General features: G+C 39.0%; 1 protein-coding gene across 4 annotated transcripts in view; it reads right to left on the bottom strand.

The window, feature by feature from the left end:
- Positions 1–19,316, bottom strand: part of MOB1B (MOB kinase activator 1B) — a 46,010-nt gene that overhangs the window by 1,922 nt on the left and 24,772 nt on the right. For 3 of the 4 annotated variants that reach the window (XM_074905323.1, XM_074905324.1, XM_074905320.1), the window contains 4 exons: positions 16,790–16,883; positions 10,062–10,195; positions 7,575–7,738; positions 597–7,009 (listed from right to left, as the gene is read on the bottom strand). In XM_074905323.1, the coding sequence (XP_074761424.1) occupies positions 6,932–7,009; positions 7,575–7,738; positions 10,062–10,195; positions 16,790–16,883 (470 nt within the window). In that variant the 3' untranslated portion in view covers positions 597–6,931. Of the gene's footprint in view, positions 1–596; positions 7,010–7,574; positions 7,739–10,061; positions 10,196–16,789; positions 16,884–19,316 lie in introns of those variants that run through there. The other variant, XM_074905322.1, reaches the window with a different exon arrangement.

Here is a 19,316-nt window from a genome sequence, read left to right as displayed (position 1 = left end):
TGGGCACAGGCAGCAAGGCAGTCATAGCCAGCATGAGCTCTCATGCAAAACCACGTACGATGGCTGCAAGCTGTGAACTCACTTTGAGACAAGATCCCCTTTGCATGACCCCTCGACCACGAGATTTGTGGGGACTAAATTAACAGCAAGATTTTAAATCGCTTTTTCAACTTGATGGCACAAACACCCTGCTCACACAAGAGGTGACTTACCACAGGACTGGGTGCTTTGAAGTTACAGGGGTGAGTGAAGGCAGATGGATGCAGACGGGAGGATAGGAAACCTGGACTTTTGTGGCTGTCAGGGTCACAGGAAGCTTTTATAAGGAAAAAAAGGAGGATAAAAAAAAAAAAGGCACCTGTACTGCTGAGCTCAGCCAAAAGCAGAGTCTGTATTTCATGTGAAGCTGGTAGCCTGAGAGCATGGAGTGCTACAGCTGCAGCAGGACACCCTCCTCGTGGGCAAAGCTTTCAAAGTTGCCCTGGGATTGGCACTGAGATGCAATTAATGCAATATTAAACTTATGAGAAATCCCCCACCAAGCTCCACCCATAGTAGGTAAATTCAGGTTATGAAACAAGGAAATTAAAAGGGTATCAGGTTGTTTTATTGCTCTTGTGTCTGCCTGCAATACAAATATTCACAAATTCAGACAAGGCAATTACAAAAATCTAATTTGTATGTGTAATGTTTGTATGTGTACAATATACCAAAAAAAAAAATTCTACAAGTAGAAGATAATTTAGAAACAAATTCAAGAAGGAAATAAAGACAATCATGGTCAAACATAGCTATTTATTTTCTCTTATAAACAGCCTTCAGTTTCTTATTGAAAAATCCTAAATTTAAATATTTTGTCCCATCACATACAACAGTCTGTATACATTATTTACAACTCTCAAATAAACATGTTGCAGATTATCAGACATTCAACTTTTTTTTTTTTAATTAAAAGCTGTTCTCATTTAAAACTATCAGTGACTACAAACTGAAGCAATATTGGCACAGTTAGCTTACAGTAAGGGTTCTCATCTTACATTTTCTATTTTACACTGCATTTTTCCCCATATATTTTAGGATTCTAAAGGAGGAAAAAGGTTAGTGTTGCTCTCATAATATTTTTTTTCCTTCAAAAATAGCCTTTTATTGAAACCTCCTTCACTTTTATTGCATTCTTCTCTCTCTTCCATCGCACATCAAGGTATGTGCTTCTAGGTTCTAAGCAACACAACCACAGCACCCCAAAGTAGTAAAACAGCCATGAAAATAAGTGTACCCTCCGCGACATGTCTCTGAAAAATGTCAGAAGTTGCAAATGTACAAAAATAATGAGTATAGTTTAGTGGCTATAAAAATTAATTTTCCCTAAAAATACAATACTCTATGAACAATTTAGGTAATTGGTTCTTCAAACAAAACCAGAATTTGTTATTTACCTAGACTGCAATCTTAACCTGGCAAGAAGAAACTGTAAGAAAAGCAGGAAAATAAAAAGGTTTTACATTTAAAATAATCAGTGTTAGTCTCATCTTAAAAGAGAAGATATCCAGGAAAAGACAACAGGCATCCATAAAATTGCTAGTGGTTTTAGTAGTGCAGTTTGGAAAAAAGACAACTGATACCAGAGGTGAGGGAAACAAGATTCAGTGTAACAGGAAATCTTTTAGTGAAAGAAAAGCCAGGAATCTGTGTTTGTGCTGCAGCTTTTTAAATAGTCCAACTAAAAGGGGGTGGTTTATATACAGTAATACAGCACTCCAGCAGGTAGGAAGTGGGGAGAGGGTAGAAAGGAAAAAGAAACCCACAACTATTCAAAAAGGATGTGTTTATAGTAAAATTGTGTCTGGTGATTCAAGGAGGGGAGCAGCGAGAAACGGAAAGGAACTATCTGAAAGGTAAGTAAAGTCCATAGCAGCAATAGGTATCCTTACCTGTTAAAAAGAGTGTCTGGGAGAGTGTTCAGTTCCTAAATACTGAATAAGGACAGTGCTCCTCTATATCTTAAAGTAAAAGCAAAAGTTCAAAGCTCTACATTGCATAGTAAGCAGTAAAAGAAACTTGATACTTGCAGATGGGCCACCTGCCCCTTGAAACCTGTTTTCTCCATCTACCATTCAGCTACCTGCAACAGCAGAATGTGGCATTTTTCTTTTGCATGATTCGCCTGTATCCCTGACTTGAATTTGAGCGACTTGAAAAATTACTTCTGCAAACATAATGTATCCACACCATCTAAACAGCGTCAACACTGGCAACAGTGGCTGATCTTGATCAACTTAGAGTTTGCCCCATCCCGTCTCGAGGTAGATGACCTCCTGAAGTGACCACCTAATTACTGACATGGTCAAATACGCTGGTAGCTGAAGAACACCACAGACCTTAGAATTTAAGGACTCTTTTACACTGGAAGGCCTCAGGCAGCACTGGCAGCCCCGCCTGGTTCACATCCACCAGCACCTTCCACTCCCATTGACAAGGAAGTTGGAAGTTTTTGTCTCAAAGCACCTGTGAAGCATAACAGAGTCCATCTCTAAGTAGGCCTAGAGCAGCACGGGGTTTGTTCAGGGTTCACTTCTCTGGGTTCTATTTGGGGGGCTGAGGGGGTGTCCTCCCCCTTCCCCCCAACAAATGCACTATTTTATAAACACATTCACTTGATCCAGATTCCGTTTGTACAACATGGCAACTTTGTTTAGCATATCCATGTGCCCTTACTTTAAGAGTGTAAACACACATCAATTTCTGGTCCCACATCTTTTTGGAGCAAAAAAACAATTAAAAGCTGCAAATATAAACAGCATAGGGATAGTAAATCCCAAACACTGCATACATATCTTTAATGTTGTTATTTTCAAGTGTTGTATAATTAAACAATGTGTTCATACAGCTGTCAGGCAAATCATGATCTCCAAGCTTTTATTACATGCCTAGAAACTATTCTGTAAAGGTGTTTTCTACTGCCACGTATTAAATACACAAAATACACTATCCCACAAGACTAATTTTTTTTTATTTTTTTTTTTACATAATACATTCTAATTCTGATTGGCTGAACTGCAGCAGATGCCTCTGGATTTCCAGAATTGGCTATTTAAATAAAAAAACAACACCAACACCACTATTCCAGAGCAGAAGTATGCCAAGAATGAAAACTACTGCACTGGTATCACTCCAAGCAAATCCTCATTTCTAAATATTTTTCTTTTGTGTTTCTTGCTGGTACATGATACCAAATTGATGAGACAGCTTTAAATCTAATGGAGGATGTCTCCTATTTAGCAACTTGGAGCAGGCTCCTGCAATTCTCACTCTTATGGCTTGCTGTGATATGCTAACACAAGCTCCAGCACTGGTTAAAAGGCTCCTCTCCAGTAAGCAGTGAACATACACATGCAGCCTCTTGAGCAACACCAACTCAACTCAGCAAAGCAGTTTTCACTGAAAAGTTTACAGGATTTTTAATATCAAACTGCATCTGCACCACTCTTCACACCTCTGTAGCTGGAAATTTTCAGTCATTAAATACTCTTTAGATAGAAGCACACATAAAAGGCTCTATGTGTTAAGATCACGTTCTTAAATGCAGCTTCCTGAGTGACTGGAGTCTGGTCAAAATCGTGCCATTCAAATCTGGGAGTTAAACTGCTTTTGCGTAGTCAGGTGGACACTGACTGCTCCCATAACGCTGAAAAGATGACTGTTTTCTGTGTGATTCATCCTGACCTAAGAGATCCCTCCAACCCTGCGCCCAAAGCTAGCACTGCCATCCTATTGATCCCACACTAGGCTTACGTGGTCAAATCCACATCAGATGTCAGGTATGCTACTCAGTTAAAAACAGTCCTGTAGCTGCAACGACATCGGGAATGATGCACACAGTCCATAGAAATACTGCATTCCCAGCTACCTTGTCAAACATACCATACAGCACATAAAAACAATAGTGCATACCAAAGCAATACTTTTTCTCCAACTGTTCAACAGGATGTACTTTCCCAGTCCAACACATGGAATGTTCTGCCCCAGGGAGCTCCTTCTTTCTTATCAGCCCAGTATTCAACTCCAGATGGCAGCATTTAGGTGCCTACAGCACTGACTGACACTTCCACTGGCCAACAGAATTGCAAGGGGAAATCCAATGTTTGCCAGATCAGATATGTCCTAGGAATAGAAGGACTGACAAAAGCATTGGGGTGAATGCGGCAGTCACAGGCGACTTGCCAATGGAAAGGAAATTGTGCTCATGCTTCTTGTTTTGTTTTGCCTCTCATCTTCTTAAGCCTTGTACATATTTTCCCAACCCCCAACTCCCCTGATGAGGTAACAGACATAGAATAACTCCCTTATTTTCCTCCCACATGTGTGTACACACACAGGAGAGTCAAGATCCTTACTGACTGAAAAGGGAGCTCTTACTCCACCTTTTTTAAAAGAGAAGTTTGTTAAAACATTTGATGGAAAGCTCTCTGCATTGTCAGTTTGACTCAGTGTGGACTGTGGTAACTCCAATCCAATCTCAACACTCTATGTTAAGAAAACCACAACACAAAGTCCTTTCCTTTGATATCCACACATTAACAAAACTTAGTCTTTCTCTACGCCATAAAAAAAGCCAAAACATAAGGATCACTAAAAATTTCACTTGTTCTTTGAGCAGATTATAATGGACAATGACACTCATCTGCAAAGGAGCCAATGACATTCTACACTCTCTTGAACTGCAATGAAGCTTTGAATGACACCAAGGACTGTGTTCATTACAAATGCTAAACTGCAGGTGTTTCACAAGCAACCTCTCTATCTAATATTAGTGTAGCCAAACCTAAATTCTGTATGAACACCACTGTATGACCATTCTTCACAACACTCCATGTTTCCATTTCTAAATAAGCAGCAGTGAAACAAGTAGACAATGCCAGTTTCTAGCTCAGTACTAGATTTTATCAATTGTTCTCAAGTCTGTTGGGGGGTCAGGGGCAGGAGCAAGACTTAAAAAAAAAAAAAAAAAGGGAGACACAGAAGAGGTAATGAAACATTAAATTGCTTCTCCAGGAAGCAGTTTAAGCAGACTACAAAATTTAACTCCATTGAAGATAACACAGTTCTTAAAATAACTTTCAGATGTTTCTGAAATACATAATTTTATCTTGGAAGTAGTGATTCTAGTCTCCCAAAAGACTATGTGTTTATTACTCTGCTTAGATGTTTATTAGCTGGCTATACTACTGGCCACTAACATATTTTGCAGGCTGCTGCATGGCATTTTCCACTTTACTCAGCATTTTCAGTCAAGCAAAGACATGCAAAACTTAAGCTCAACTTTTTTGTCACATGCTAACCTTGGCTTCACCTGTAAATTTTAACGGCTCAAGAGTCAGTCTAGTGTACACCAGTCAGTTAATGTCATATTATTCAGGTCTAAAAATGGTGTTTTTGCAGAGTCACAATCTAGTGAAGCCTGGTAACATTAGCCACCTCGTATACCATATTTGGCAACTACTGATATCATGGAATAGCACACTGCAGAACCTAATACAGATTTCTCTGAATCAAAAACACAATGGCTTTGACAAGATCCATAACTGAACAAGCAAGCTTGTCATACAGGCTTCAACAATGGGAAACCTGACTGATACAGCTGCAGCAGAAATTTCTAAGTCACTGTCTGTGGATCACTCCAGAGGCTAACTTCTCACAGGTGATTCTCATTTCTGGTTTGAGAAAACACAAGGCTAGAGAGGCAAAGACACTAGCCCAGGCCACATTTTGATTAGGTTTTCTCAGAAACAGAAGATACACTTACCAAATTACAAACCACTAAAAATTCACCATTATGCTCCTATCACTTTTCCCAACTGCTCTAGTTCCTTGGAGATGGGCTGCAATTTTGAATGGGAGAGAACACCATCATGCTAATGTAAATCCAACGTGGTCCATGAAATCATATTCACACTTTCCTCCCAGAGAAAACACTGGCCACCAGAGCTCCACAGAGACAGGCTCATAACTTACAAACAGGATTTCACTAGTTTATCTTTCAAGTCAGATTTTTCTTAGTATTACCCCACTGCATTTTTTTATATTGAATATTTTCCCTAACTGTATTTGTGCAAACTAACCCTTCATTTGGCAAATGCTAGGAGACTTAACAGAAGTGACTGACCCAAGATGGTGCTTCCCTGTTAAAAAAATAAAACTATGAAAAGCCAAAACCATTGTCAACAGACATGAAACTACTTGCTAAGCATATGTTCTTTATAATTTTGACACCACCTTCATCGTTTCGCTTTAGCGACTAGAACTTCATCATCACTTTTCTTTGTAAGAAATATCTAGGTTTGAAAAATTCTATATTAATCTCTATAAAAATAAGACAAATATTTGTATTAAAAGCTGGAGATCATTGATTTCAGTAAGTTATGGCTTTTTTTTAGTGTAAGCATATATATATTTTTCTAAAACAAGTATCAGTAAGTGTCCTGGGTGTTAGTTCATATTTTCTGTTTCCAGCAATGTTCAGTATTGTATGTGCTTTGCACCTCAGAAGTGAGTCTGCCAAGGCACTTAAAGAATGTAAGCAAGTCTTTTAGGGACTTCATGAGAATGGGCTACCACTGACACAATAGAAGAACCCATCCACCACCAGAGTCAATCCCCCAACCAAGCATGTTTCCTTTATAAACACTCAGCACCTGCTAAAATTCCACAATGAGTAACAACAATCAAAAAAAAACCCCAAAGCTATTTACCACTTGTCACTAACAGATAAAAGATTTCCCCTAATAAAAGCACAGAGTAGATCTTGGCTGTCATTAGTAACAGCACAGGTTTTTGTTTTGTTTTGTTTTTTTAAAAAAAACGAATGAACAAAAAAACCAAATACCACACGCTTGCTTAAAGAAACAAGTGACTTCAAGAAATCCTCTTCTTTTTATCTGTCCTTAGAGGTGAGTTTTTCAATCAGTTCTTGAAGTGGTGCAAGTTCTCTTCTATCAATAAGGTTGAATTCCTGTAAAAAGGATGAAGAGAAAGACATACATACAGTTTTACATGTGCAGTTCAGGTGAGACGTCTTATTCAGATACAAGTTTTTTGGTAGTAGGCTCTTGAGAGACCAGGCTTGGCTACTATAGCATTTTCTGCTTATCTGATGTTAGCTAAATAGCAGTGTTTCTTTTTTCTCCACACTTAAAGGAAGGAAATGCAAGAAGATACTCTTTTTTTAAAAGGGGAGGGAGGGAACGCAGCTTTGAAGCAAGCACACTCTTTTCAGTCCAGCTTCAGATACCGTCCTCCTGTCCTCCTATTTCTTTTGTTAGGAATTACTGTTCTGAATTATTTGGTAGGGAACAATTCTGGTATTCAATTTTGTAGCAAACCACTGAAAACTTTTCCATTCCTTGAATGCTTAGCAGCAAACGTACATAAAAATGAAGTAAGACACTATCTTAGGGTCCTGGAGGTGTTGACTCTCCTACAAACAGACCAACTGTTAAGAAATTGAAGGGGCATTACTTCAATACATGACTTTTTCCAGAATATAACTGTAACCATAATGCTCCTGCCCCACTTACCTGAACAAAAAATATAAAGTGCTTGAAAGAAGTGTTAAGGTGTGCCTCTTCCTGTAGCTGGATGACTGGATCAAAGTGCTGGTGATATATGTGAGCATAAACTCTGAAGAGACGCTTTAAAATTGTCTTTGCCACTGACATGAAGTTCTTTGGAAATGGTACACCTAGAAATAAGGAAACAGATGACTTATTTTTAAGTGCCCATGCCACGTTCATGTAGTTTGAAAGCCACAACCCTATCTATGCCAAATCCTATCTCTTGCACAAGAAGGGCTGTTCCGTTTCACTCAGCAATTCCGTCTGTAAATCACATAATGTACTTAGGCTGAAGCACAACAAGCTCACTGAAAGACCAGAGGGGAAGTTTCACTCCCTTCAGCAGGCCAGTGGCTCATGAACATTTTCCATGACAAATCTGACTCCATTCTATGCTGAACCCTTCTAGCTTCAGCTTCCAGCTACTAAGTCTTGTTATGCCTCAGTACAGTTCCCTGAAGAACCTCCTCTGACCAAGAATCTTCCTCCCTTCTGCTAGGATTCAGTTACCCAAGCACAGGTATCTAATTTGCTTATAGATGTCCTCTCGGTACCTGCCTGCCCTCCGACTGCCAATGGGAGAAAAGGGAAAGTCTCCTGCAGGCTTGGAGTCTCACCAGTGGCTCTGTGGACATGTCCAATATACCACCAGGTACTCCAAGGGACACCAAATACCTTTGTGTAGGTAACTGTAGGTAACTTTTGGTATCAGCCATTGAGTTTTACACTTGTCTTGGCTAAAGTGAATTCAGAAATAGGCTCCTTCCACCTGTCTCATGCCCAGCAAAAAGACTCCTGCTTCCATGCTGCTCACCATCATCCCTTAGCCAGAGGCTACTGCTTTCTTCACTGACTGCTGCATACTCTGAAACATGCTCCCTTCAGTCATTTCAGTGAAAATGACCGAGAACACATAAAATCAGTTTCAAAAGCAGATCTTTGTCAGTGCAGAAGTTTTATTTAAATTCATTAGGAAACAGCAACCAGCTACTGGGAGTAGTAATCTCTTTAGTTGACACATCCGCAGGCTAAAAAAAGATATGTATCAGCCATCTAAAAAGATTAAACCTGTCTAGCTTCTCATCATGTAGCAGTTTTACCCGTCAGCTTCATTCATTTGCAGTCTTCCCAACTGCTGAAGTACTGTCTGAAGGCCAGAGGCCCAAGCTGGTTGCTATAGGCCAATCATAGTCTCACTAATGCTTTAAAAACCTAGCAATAAAATTTGCATACTCCTACTTAAGCTTGCCCTGATTACATGTACATTATATTTCCTTCACTGGCTGCTGCATGGCATGGGAAGTTCATATTTAGTTGGTTATCTATGGCGGCCTTTAAGTCTCTTTCTGAATTACTCCCTTTCAAAAATACATCCCAATAAAAAAAGTCTTCAGCAAAGTATATGCTGCAGTTAAAGAAAGATCAAGTCCTGATGAACACAATTTTAACAGTAACTGTAACTCTTTAATATCATTCCCACTAGTAGTGGACTTCTACCCCAGCTCTGAACTCTACTCTGAAACACTAAAACAAATGCCATAGTTGTCAAAGAAACCATGTTCACATCTACTGAGCAGGGGAGATTTAACTTGTTGTCATTTCTTTCTAAACTAACCACCCTTCTCTGCTTATCTGCTTAACTGTAAGTAAAAACAAATGCCACTTGATTCTGACAGGTGGCCCTGTTTCTCTGAAGAGGCTTATTGAAAATGTGTCAAATGCTTCAGAAACTATTCACATAATAAAAGCAATTAAACAGATCTCCCTTCCTTATTTCATCATAAGCCTATGAGTAGTGGTGTACTGGAAAACTGCCAGTTAGGAGCTTTAGAACAAGTAGTCCCTCATGCCTCTAGAAGCAGGGTTTTCTTCTTGTTATCATTTCCAAATTGATGGCTGTTCATTATTTCCTCCTGCTTTTCTAAAAGAAACCTCTTAAAAATATACAATTTTCATCTTCATTTGGAAAGAGAAAAAAAAATCATTAACTTTAAGATCAAAGATTCAATTCAGCTTCTTTGGAGGTAAGACCTAGGAGAAGCTCCTCACGAGTACCAGCCACGTTTCTTGCATCAGTAAGCCGCCAGTTTGTACCAATTACTAGTTATAAAGGTTTTGAGACCTTCTGTCTTATTTCTAAGGAAATAGTCCACTATTCAAAATTTTAAAAACTTCAGATTTGATCAACACAGTCAGTTATTAAATAGAAACAGTACTTCCAGCATTCAGAATTGTGATAGATGTTTATCAAGAGTATTAACACATGTATCAGAGTTCATGTACTACTGCATAAATTTTATCTTAAGGGACAGAAGTGCCTTTATTTATATAATGTAACCTTTTAAAGTTGCCCTACTCCTTATTTAGGAGATCTTTTAATGCTGTAAGACTTGAATATTCCTCTACAACGATAATCCAGATACATTGTTCAATTTTACTTATTTACTTTACCTATTTTAGAAGGAAATAGCGTTTCATCATCCAGCTGATCCTGGACCCAAGTCATCAGGTAATCAATGTACTTTGGTGCAGAGCACTTAATTGGTTTCTTTATGTTTGTCCCATCTGCCCAGTGGTACTCATATCTGGGTTGGGACAACAACAACAAGACATTTCTTAACACAAGTGAATCATTCATATCAAGGCCTGGAAGGTTGCTTTTCTTGCACCGCTTCCCATACTCCCACACCCTCCCACAGCCCTTTCTTGAAACTAAGGTCCAAATGCTCCCCAGCCATCTGCAGCTGTGCCCTATCTCCCCGCTGCAATCCTGCTTTAGCTGGACTCCCTTCTGCAGTCTGTGAAGGCCTTCAAAAACTTTGTCCTTTATAGCACAACTCATTCATCCTCAGCTGCAATGCTACTGCCAAAATGCACATGGCAGCCTGCGATCAGATCTGCATCCCTGTACATCAAAAGGTGCTGTATGAATAGGTTTACAAACCCTGAAAGGCCAATAAGTACTTAAGTCTTTTTTATAGCTTTTTTTCCTCTCCACTCCAAAATAAAATTACAGCCTGTTGAAGTGAAACATCAAAAAGTTACACGAGATTCTCACACAAGTAAAAGCTAAGTTCCAGGAGTCAAATCAGTGAAGAAACCTGACTGATTTCTCATGTGAAATGAGAACATGAGAAACAATGAGAACACACAATTAGGCCTAGTAACGGGCTTCTCTTCTCCTCCACTGGCAAACAGGAACTGCAAAGCAAGTGGCAGTAGTCAACATCTGCAGCAGCTGCCAGCCAGACAATTGGACCCCTAAAATTTATGGCATTCTTACAGATTAACTACATTTGCTCTTGCTGAAGAACCCAAATAATGATTGTATAAGAGACACGGAATAGATTCAAAGGTGGGTTAATGCCAAGGAATACTAGTACAAAACCAGAACATGGTATAACATGCATTTCAGCTAACAGTTAGAAGAAAACGTCTAGATTAAATACTCCTCCTTAGAAAAGGCTCATAGCTGAAGGTCTAGTGATACCATGCAGTGCACCAAAGAATCAGAAAAATCGCAGTTCCCACTGACCCACCTGATAGTTGCAGGCCTTTTAGCTTAACTTTTCCATCTGTAGGTAAGGTGGTATCACACCTTCACAAACCACTGACATGACTATGGAACAACAGAACATGTGCTCTTTAAGCCTCTTCGATTCACAGAGCCAGTAATGTTGACATCTTTTATATATCACATTTATTGAGTAAATTCCAGTGTCATTCATTCTACAGTTACCATTTTAACTTCAGGAATTTAAAAAGCCATGGAAAAATGTATTAAACAGCATCCATTTATATGCACGACCAGACAGAAATAAGTCTTCAAGAAATTAGAATGAAACAGGTATTTTCACTGCCTTGGGGAATGCAGCTGACCCAAGTCCTGACACAGAAGATGTCTAATTTTGTGAACATAATAGCTTAAAAAAAAAAAATCCCAACACATTTAGCATTGGGAGTCTGACAATACCAGCTTTCAAGTGAAACACAGTGTTTCTTTCTAAATCTTGCTGAGTACAAACGCATGTATCTTAACATTCCTTGCCAGTCTATAACATCTGAGCAGTTTCTCTGATCAGCACAAAACCATGCTCTCTTTTAGATCTGAACACAGCACAATCGCCCATGTCAGGTTTAAATCAGCCAGCCTTGCTCAGCCAGCACTGCTGCAGAATGGCTATCCTTGGGGTGAGTCTGCTGCCAAACCAGAAACCAACAGGACTGCTGAGCTCTGCAGCTCTGAAATCCTCCCAGAGAAACAAATGAACAATGATTCAGACTAGCTGCAACGCTCCTCTTGTAAAAACATAAAATTTAAAAAACTAAACAAAACATATAAGGAGAGTGATGTCAGCACAGTTATGCTTTTTACAGGAAACATAGCCACTTCACCTACAAGTTTTATCTCAGTTCTTTTTAAAAGAATATATGTTATTAATGGTTAATATTTCTTCTTGTCATGGAGGATCAAGTGCTCGATTTGGTTGTTACTTCTTAGTACAGTAGTAGCATACCACAATGTTTGGGCTACAACCATTTATAAACCTCTCCTTGCTATCTCCAATTAGTATTGTGCAGACACTAGAGACAGTCTTCCATTTTAAAGACCATACACATCATTTTATGCAAAGCTTAACGGTATCTGATAAATCTGGCTTCTAATTTTATTTAACAAATTCAGTTTTGTCAGAACAGTAACTGGGAGAACATTTTCACAATAAACAAATTTTACAAGTGATGATGAGTGTGCTCCTCACAGTGGTATAAAAAGATCCCATTTTTACAACAGCAACAAATCTGAGGACCTGAAAGCATTTTAAAATTGTATCTCAAAACACATGCAGAAATTCCATACACGCTGAACGGACCACAACACGTCTGGATGTCTGAAAAAAAATCAGTATTTGTCACCACCCAATATTACACTAATACTGAGATTTAAGTGGTATTGATGTAGGACAAATACTAAGACTCAACAGAGGTGCCAGGTTCAGTCTGGAGACAGAGCAAGGCAACAAACTATATTACATGCTAAAAATCTCATCCAAATAACATCTGTAAGAATCCCCCCTCTCCCCCAACACTATGGGTTAATTCTGTATTTTTTAGAGGAAGGAATGGCATAGAATGACCCTTTTAAGTAACACAGCTCTTAAGAAAGAGCAGATATGTCCTGACAAAAGTAAAGTCATATAGAGAATCTGAAACTATTCCTGCAAACCTCCCATGCTCCACGCAGTGAGCACAATGTTCACAGTTGTCCTAGGCTGTCAAAAGGCTTGGGGTTCACAAGGGAGGGGAAAATGAACTCTTCCTACAAGATTAAACACATCACTGAAAACAAATCAATAATCCTAGTCCAAATTCTTAAAAAAAAAAAAAACACACAAAAAAACACAAACAACCAACACAAAAAAAACACACACACAAAGAATTCCCACATACTAGAATCACTTGGTCCTGCAGGAAATGAAGGGTAAAAATCACATTTCTAACTCAAGTTTGTGAGTAAACACCTACAGCTCTGCTGATAGAAACAAATTCACCTTATTGTGATAGACAGTTTCTCTACAGAAATACATTTTTAGAAATCTCTGCAGTTTAGTAGAGGTTTTTAAGGGCACTATGTGAAGGACAGAGCAACAAATACATAGCTCACTTCAGCAAGTGCAGGGGAAAAACCAAGAATCCCTAATGACTGGTAGAATTCTCTCATACTAATAAACACAAGTTATTTGCTATCTATAAACAGAAACCCAACTAAGCTTCTCACACTAGAAAATATCCCTAAGTATAAACAATCATAGGACCATCTCCTCTACCACACAATTACATGTTCATGGCCTAAAAAACCCACAACAAAACAAAAACCATCTTGGCTAAAATTAAAGCTGTTACCTTGTCCAACAGCAATAAAATGCAAGGGCTCAGTAATGCCTCTGAAGAGATTCTTAGACACGTATTTGCACCTATCATCTCTAAATCTCCGCAAAACTGTATTACAAGACTGCTGAAAAATACTTACTCTGTTTTGTCCCTCAGTCATCAAGTGATACAGGTGCAAAGGGGAATGTCACAAAAAGGCAAAAGGATTGCTACTGTTAAGAAACACAGGGTATTTCAAGGACCTGATTACATCATTTATTCTTTTTCTTCTGCAGATGCAATGGGCAGAAGGCAGCATGCAAACATTCAATTACACCATAGTACAGCCATGTAGGATTTACAGGAGCCATCTGTTTTGGAGTGCCCAACTATTCTGATTTGAATACAGGTAGACAGAACACTATGGACCCACAAACCTCAGGAAAATAAAAGGATCTCACTGCCACTAAGAGTGAACCTAGTGCACTAAAATATGCCTACACATGGATTTTAGAACCCCAGTTCAGACATATAGCTTTGAAAAAACGCAGTATCCATGTCCCTCCTTTGTGCTCTTACTGAAGACTTACAACCTGGGAGGAAAATAAAGAAAATTCCCGTCACCCAATGCTAGTTAATAAACATATTACTTCTATACAGGTTCTTAACTTATTATCATGCCCGTTGCAGTGATGGTGATACTGCAATTGATGTAAGAATATCAAGGAGTGATAACCAACTGTTTGGGTAAGAAATGGTTGGTCTTTGCTGAAAAGAATAGAATGTTACCATGAGTAATCATATGTTTTGGAACAAATTAAACCAGTGCTTCAAATTGTTAGACAATAAACTGTATGGCAGGAAGAGGAGGAGATCCGTTCTTGATCTTCACATAAATCCTAACTAACTCACTGTACTAACACCCTGCTAAAAGCAAAGGCAGCAATCCTTCCAACAAAGACAAGTCTAGAAGAAATTAAATCGATCCCACACCACACAAAAATATACCTGCCTCAGCTAAGCTCTTCTGTTAAGATAGCTACCAAAAAGAACCAGTGGGCTGGAGAGGTCCCAAGCATTTATTTCAAAGGAGCCCTTTAGAGAAGGTAACACAGCCTATACTAAAAATAAAACACAAAAACCACATGAAGTGAGGTGACCTGTCTGTTGCCAAGGGTATTTTTTTTTCCCCATGTAAAGGGTTTTTAAATACAAAAACACCAGTACCAGGCAGTGCATACGGGAAACACCACACTTCTGCTCTGGTTACCCTCTCACCTAAGACATCTGGTTTAACTTTTCCATAGACTGCTACAAGTTCGTCAGTTGTGCTATGAAAATTCTGAGTGAGCCGCAACGAGTTCTAAACAGCTACCTATGTATGCACCAGCACCTTACAACCTTTTTTTAACACATCAACCATAAACACTTTTCGAGTGAGAATGATAAAGCAAATTTTAGAGACACAGAGTGCCTGCTGCTTTGGTTTCTCCAACTACTCAGACTACGGCTGCCTAACTTGTTTCAAACAACCTTATGTAAGTTGTTTCAGCTAACTCATACTCTTTGTTCTGAAATAGATGAGGATGCAGTACTGGTGGTAGCTCAGCCATGGTATGTGTGCAGACAGCAACCTTCAGCCTAGAAGCACTAATGAGCACCTGAGACTCAATGCCTCTTGAACTAATACAGCTTGAGCCAGAAGAGAACAGGAAACAGAGATAAGAAACAAACAAACAAAAAAAATCTGTAAATGTCAGTGCTTTCATGCTGACAGGTTTTCCAGCAGTACCTCCCTGAAAAAAAATTTGCAGGCCACTTTTTAAGAGAAAGCAAGCCACACTCACTCAAACTAAAAACCACTGTATTTGATCCACTGCGGGTCACCGCCAGCCTCACAAATCACCCCTTCCTGAGCCTGCCTGGCCTCAACCCCTCATATGCACACAAACTTCTGATCCTTTCACAATACCCATCCCTGACTGAACACCAGTGGGGGCTGCAGGGTTTGGGGAATGCTCTAAAAATCATAGGGACAAGTTCATCTAATTAAAATCTGGGTAGAATGCATCTTCTGGTCTCTAGCATCTCTCTCCTACCCTGTTTTTTAAGTATTTAGTATAACATGTATTTCTGTCAATAGTTATTGGTCTCTCTGAAGAGAAATAAATTCTTTAGTCTGGCAACCAGACAGCTACTCTTTTAATAATTAACCTCCACCCCCAAATAACTGCTTCTCAGCAGACAAACAATAAAGCAAAGAAATATTTTCATGCCCTTATTTAATAAATAGGAGTCCATTCTGCATGCCAAAGCTCAAAGCAGACAATGGGCTACGTTCTTGCACAAGTTTATCCCTAAGTTCTTTTGTATCTCTTTGGTAAACTTTTATTCCTTTTGTATTTTCACCCCTCCCTGCTTTGAAGCAGCAGGTCTGCCTGTCCACACTGGTTTTGGCATTCATTTTATGTTTAAGAATGTAGTGCCAAAGCTTTTCTTAGCCCATCTGGCTACTTTTGCCTTGCTGAGTTCCTGTCCTCTCCGCCTTGCCCTCCCAGCAGCATCCTTTTGCATATCCTCAGCTCTCCATCACACTGGTTGGCAATTACTGGCTTCACACAATAACAACAAATGTCACCATAAAGGAGAAGGAAGTGGAAGAGAAGAATGTTTTTCTTTATTGTTTATTTAAGATTTTACACTAATTTAAAAGGAAGCAGTGCTCTCCCTTGCCACTCACTTCGAAATGCAGGTATTTTCCTCTTTGGAAAACACTGAGCAGCTGGAGAGCAAGAAAAAACACAGAAGTGGGATGTCTGTTCAAAAGCATAAGCAAGAATCAAAGTAGTGAAACTTAACTGAGGGACAGGGTAAGGGACTCTTATCCAGACTACTAAAAACTGTAGCCACATTTATTTCTACACTACCTACTTAAACACCTAGAAGAAAGATTCTGGTATGCCCTACTTCAATGCTTGTATACAAAAAATTCAACTCTTAATTTAAGAAGCTCTCATTAACACTTCATAAAAATAGTTTTGATCATCAGTTTCCTTCCCAGGCTAAAGAAAAAGGAGGAAAAAAACCCCAAATAAACAAACAAAAAAACGCCCCTAAAACACACCTTTCCTTTCCCCACTCCCTTAACAAAGGCTCAAATTTTTCTTCCCTCCATAGGTAACAAGAGAAGATATCCTTTCCACCCACAGAAGTTACCTTATCTTTGGCACTCAAATGAGCTAGTCTCAAGTTTTCAAATCCAAAATCATCTCAAAAATTGCACACTTAACAGTGGGTAAAAATAATCTTACTTTGGGCCAGCAGACATCACAGGGCAGCTTTCCTCTGTGCAGAAGTCTGTAATGGTTCCATAAAGCATGTTGATCTGGTTGAAGAAGTCAACAGCTGTAAAGCATACAAACCATCAGTTAACACTGCAGTGAAACCAAAACACAAGTCCTAACCTTAACTGTAAAGTGCACACTGCTGAAGAGGGTCCTGGAATATTTTTTTGTGAAAAACTTCATTGTTATTGCTTTCTAAGATGTATTATAAAGGACATGCACAATGCAATCACCAACTTTCAAGAACAGGCTCTGACATTAATTGTTCACTACAGCAAAATCTTCATTTGAAATAAGAAAAGGGAAAGATGAGTTATTTCCTTTTCTGAAAGTTTGGTGCATTTTATTAGAATCCCAAATTCTACTGGCAAGTCTGGAATAAAACAAAGATTTGCAGCGTAAACTTTCCAACTAGAGAGAGCTGTTACTCATTAGGTGACACAGACTTCCCTCAGGCTTGGCTTTCCAGAAGACTATCTTTTCAAAGAACATTTCATAGCATCATAGAATGGTTTGGGTTGGAAGAGACCATTTGAGATCACCTAGTTCCAACCCCCCTGCCATGGGCAGGGACACCTTCCACCAGACCAGGTTGCCCAAAGCCCCGTCCAACCCGGCCTGGAACACTGCCAGGGAGGGGGCAGCCACAGCTGCTCTGAGCAACCTGTTCCAGTGCCTCACCACCCTCACAGGGAAAAATTTCTTCTTTGCATCTCATTGAAATCTACTCTCTTTTAGTTATGTTATGGTCAAATATTACCTGTATGGGAGCTGGGTACAGAAATGACATAGGAGTAGTTACAGTGCAAAGCAACTTGTGCTCCTTAGATTATCAATTAATTACCACAAATCAATATTTAGTACGTAATGTCTCCTCATAATAAACTGTCCTCGCAATTTTGTTATGAGGGGTTATTGCCTAAGTTTTATTACGTGTTCTCTTAGCCAAAACTTTTTTTTAATGGTCCACAGTTGAATTACTGAAATAAAAGACCAAAGGTTAGCATATCTAAGTATACCCATAGTTATTATTACTTTAAATAGGTGCTTGATTACTTAGAACACTTTGACAGCAAGGCTCTTGTGCAATAACCTAACAGCAGGTACTGTTCTTAGGAACTGTGGTCATTATAATCAGTTCATAAAATCCACTTTATTTCCCCTCAATGAATGCGCCCCCCCTTGCATCTGTTGGAAACAAGGCACATTACCAAGGTATCAATATGTAAGCTTATCTTTTAAAAATGTCCTTTAGACAAGGAATGTCATGAGTAAAAATTGAAAAGGTAACCAATATTAAGCGCTAGGAAATAAAATTCTAAGTAGACTGCGTTAAATTCTTATGACTAAATAAATTTTTATGCATGATGTTGTTCCAGAATAACGGTTTTACTACAGATTCCTGTTTCCCTTATCCTGCAACAGTTGATATAAATTCTGCTTCTGGATGAACACAAGCAATACAAGCATAGAGGAACTTAAGAATTGCAGGACTAGCTTTGGTGTCCTTATTCATTCATTTTTATGCATAGATGAAATTCAGCAATCATAAAAATCCAAATCAAGTGTGGTAGTGTTCAAGTCCTTCTATTTGGAGTTCAACTCCCTCTATTTAACCACAGTGCTTTGGAAATTTAACTAACCAATGGACCCTTACCCTGAAAGGAACCATATATAACACATAAGTAGATTTAATGCCCCTATGCCCGCTTCAGACCACATCACTTATACTGCTAAGAGCAGCGGACCTGATACCTCTGACAACGGGAGCTTTTACAGCTAGAAATGTCATTTATTAATTATGTCTGCAGAACTAGTCCTCAGGATGAGAAACAGTGCACTGTCTGTCTAGGCTCAGCATCACTTAAAACTTTTTTTACTTTGGTGCTACCTGCGTTACACCTGCAATTCAATGTGCCAGTGACAAACTGTGTCTTTATTGAAACAGATTTCAGGAATACTCAAATAAAACCCCTTAAGAGCAGTAGTGCCAGTCTAATCATGTCACCAAATAGCCACGTGTTATTCAATTTAGTGTTCAGGTGACTAAGCAAGATCTTAATTCTGAACCAACAGGGAAAGGTGTTCCTGTGACCAGTCTCTGCAGTAGTTACACAGACATGTTAATCTTAACTTTAAAAAATGAGTTCAGAAAAGAGTTACCAGTTGCAACACTGAATGATCTCATACAACCCATCTGCAGAACACTGTGGAATTAACACCAACAATACACTCCTCGGAATCCAGTGTTGTGCCAAAGAGAAGCCAGCATATTACTTGGTAATCTACCCAAATTTCTGTCCCTTGCTTAACTCTATTACAGAGATATAGTCTTGCTGTAATGAGACAGGGATTGACCTCCTAAATGTAAGCACTAGCAGATACCACACACTGTGAAAGCAACTGATATCTGAAAGAAAGGGAGGGTTAAATACTGCAGCTCCCGTCACCAATTTTTCCAGAGAATATCAGAGATTACATGAATATGACAAAA

Source organism: Athene noctua, chromosome 4 (genome assembly GCF_965140245.1).
Source record: "Athene noctua chromosome 4, bAthNoc1.hap1.1, whole genome shotgun sequence".
Taxonomy (NCBI): domain Eukaryota; kingdom Metazoa; phylum Chordata; class Aves; order Strigiformes; family Strigidae; genus Athene; species Athene noctua.
This window is presented reverse-complemented; position numbering and strand designations above follow the sequence as displayed.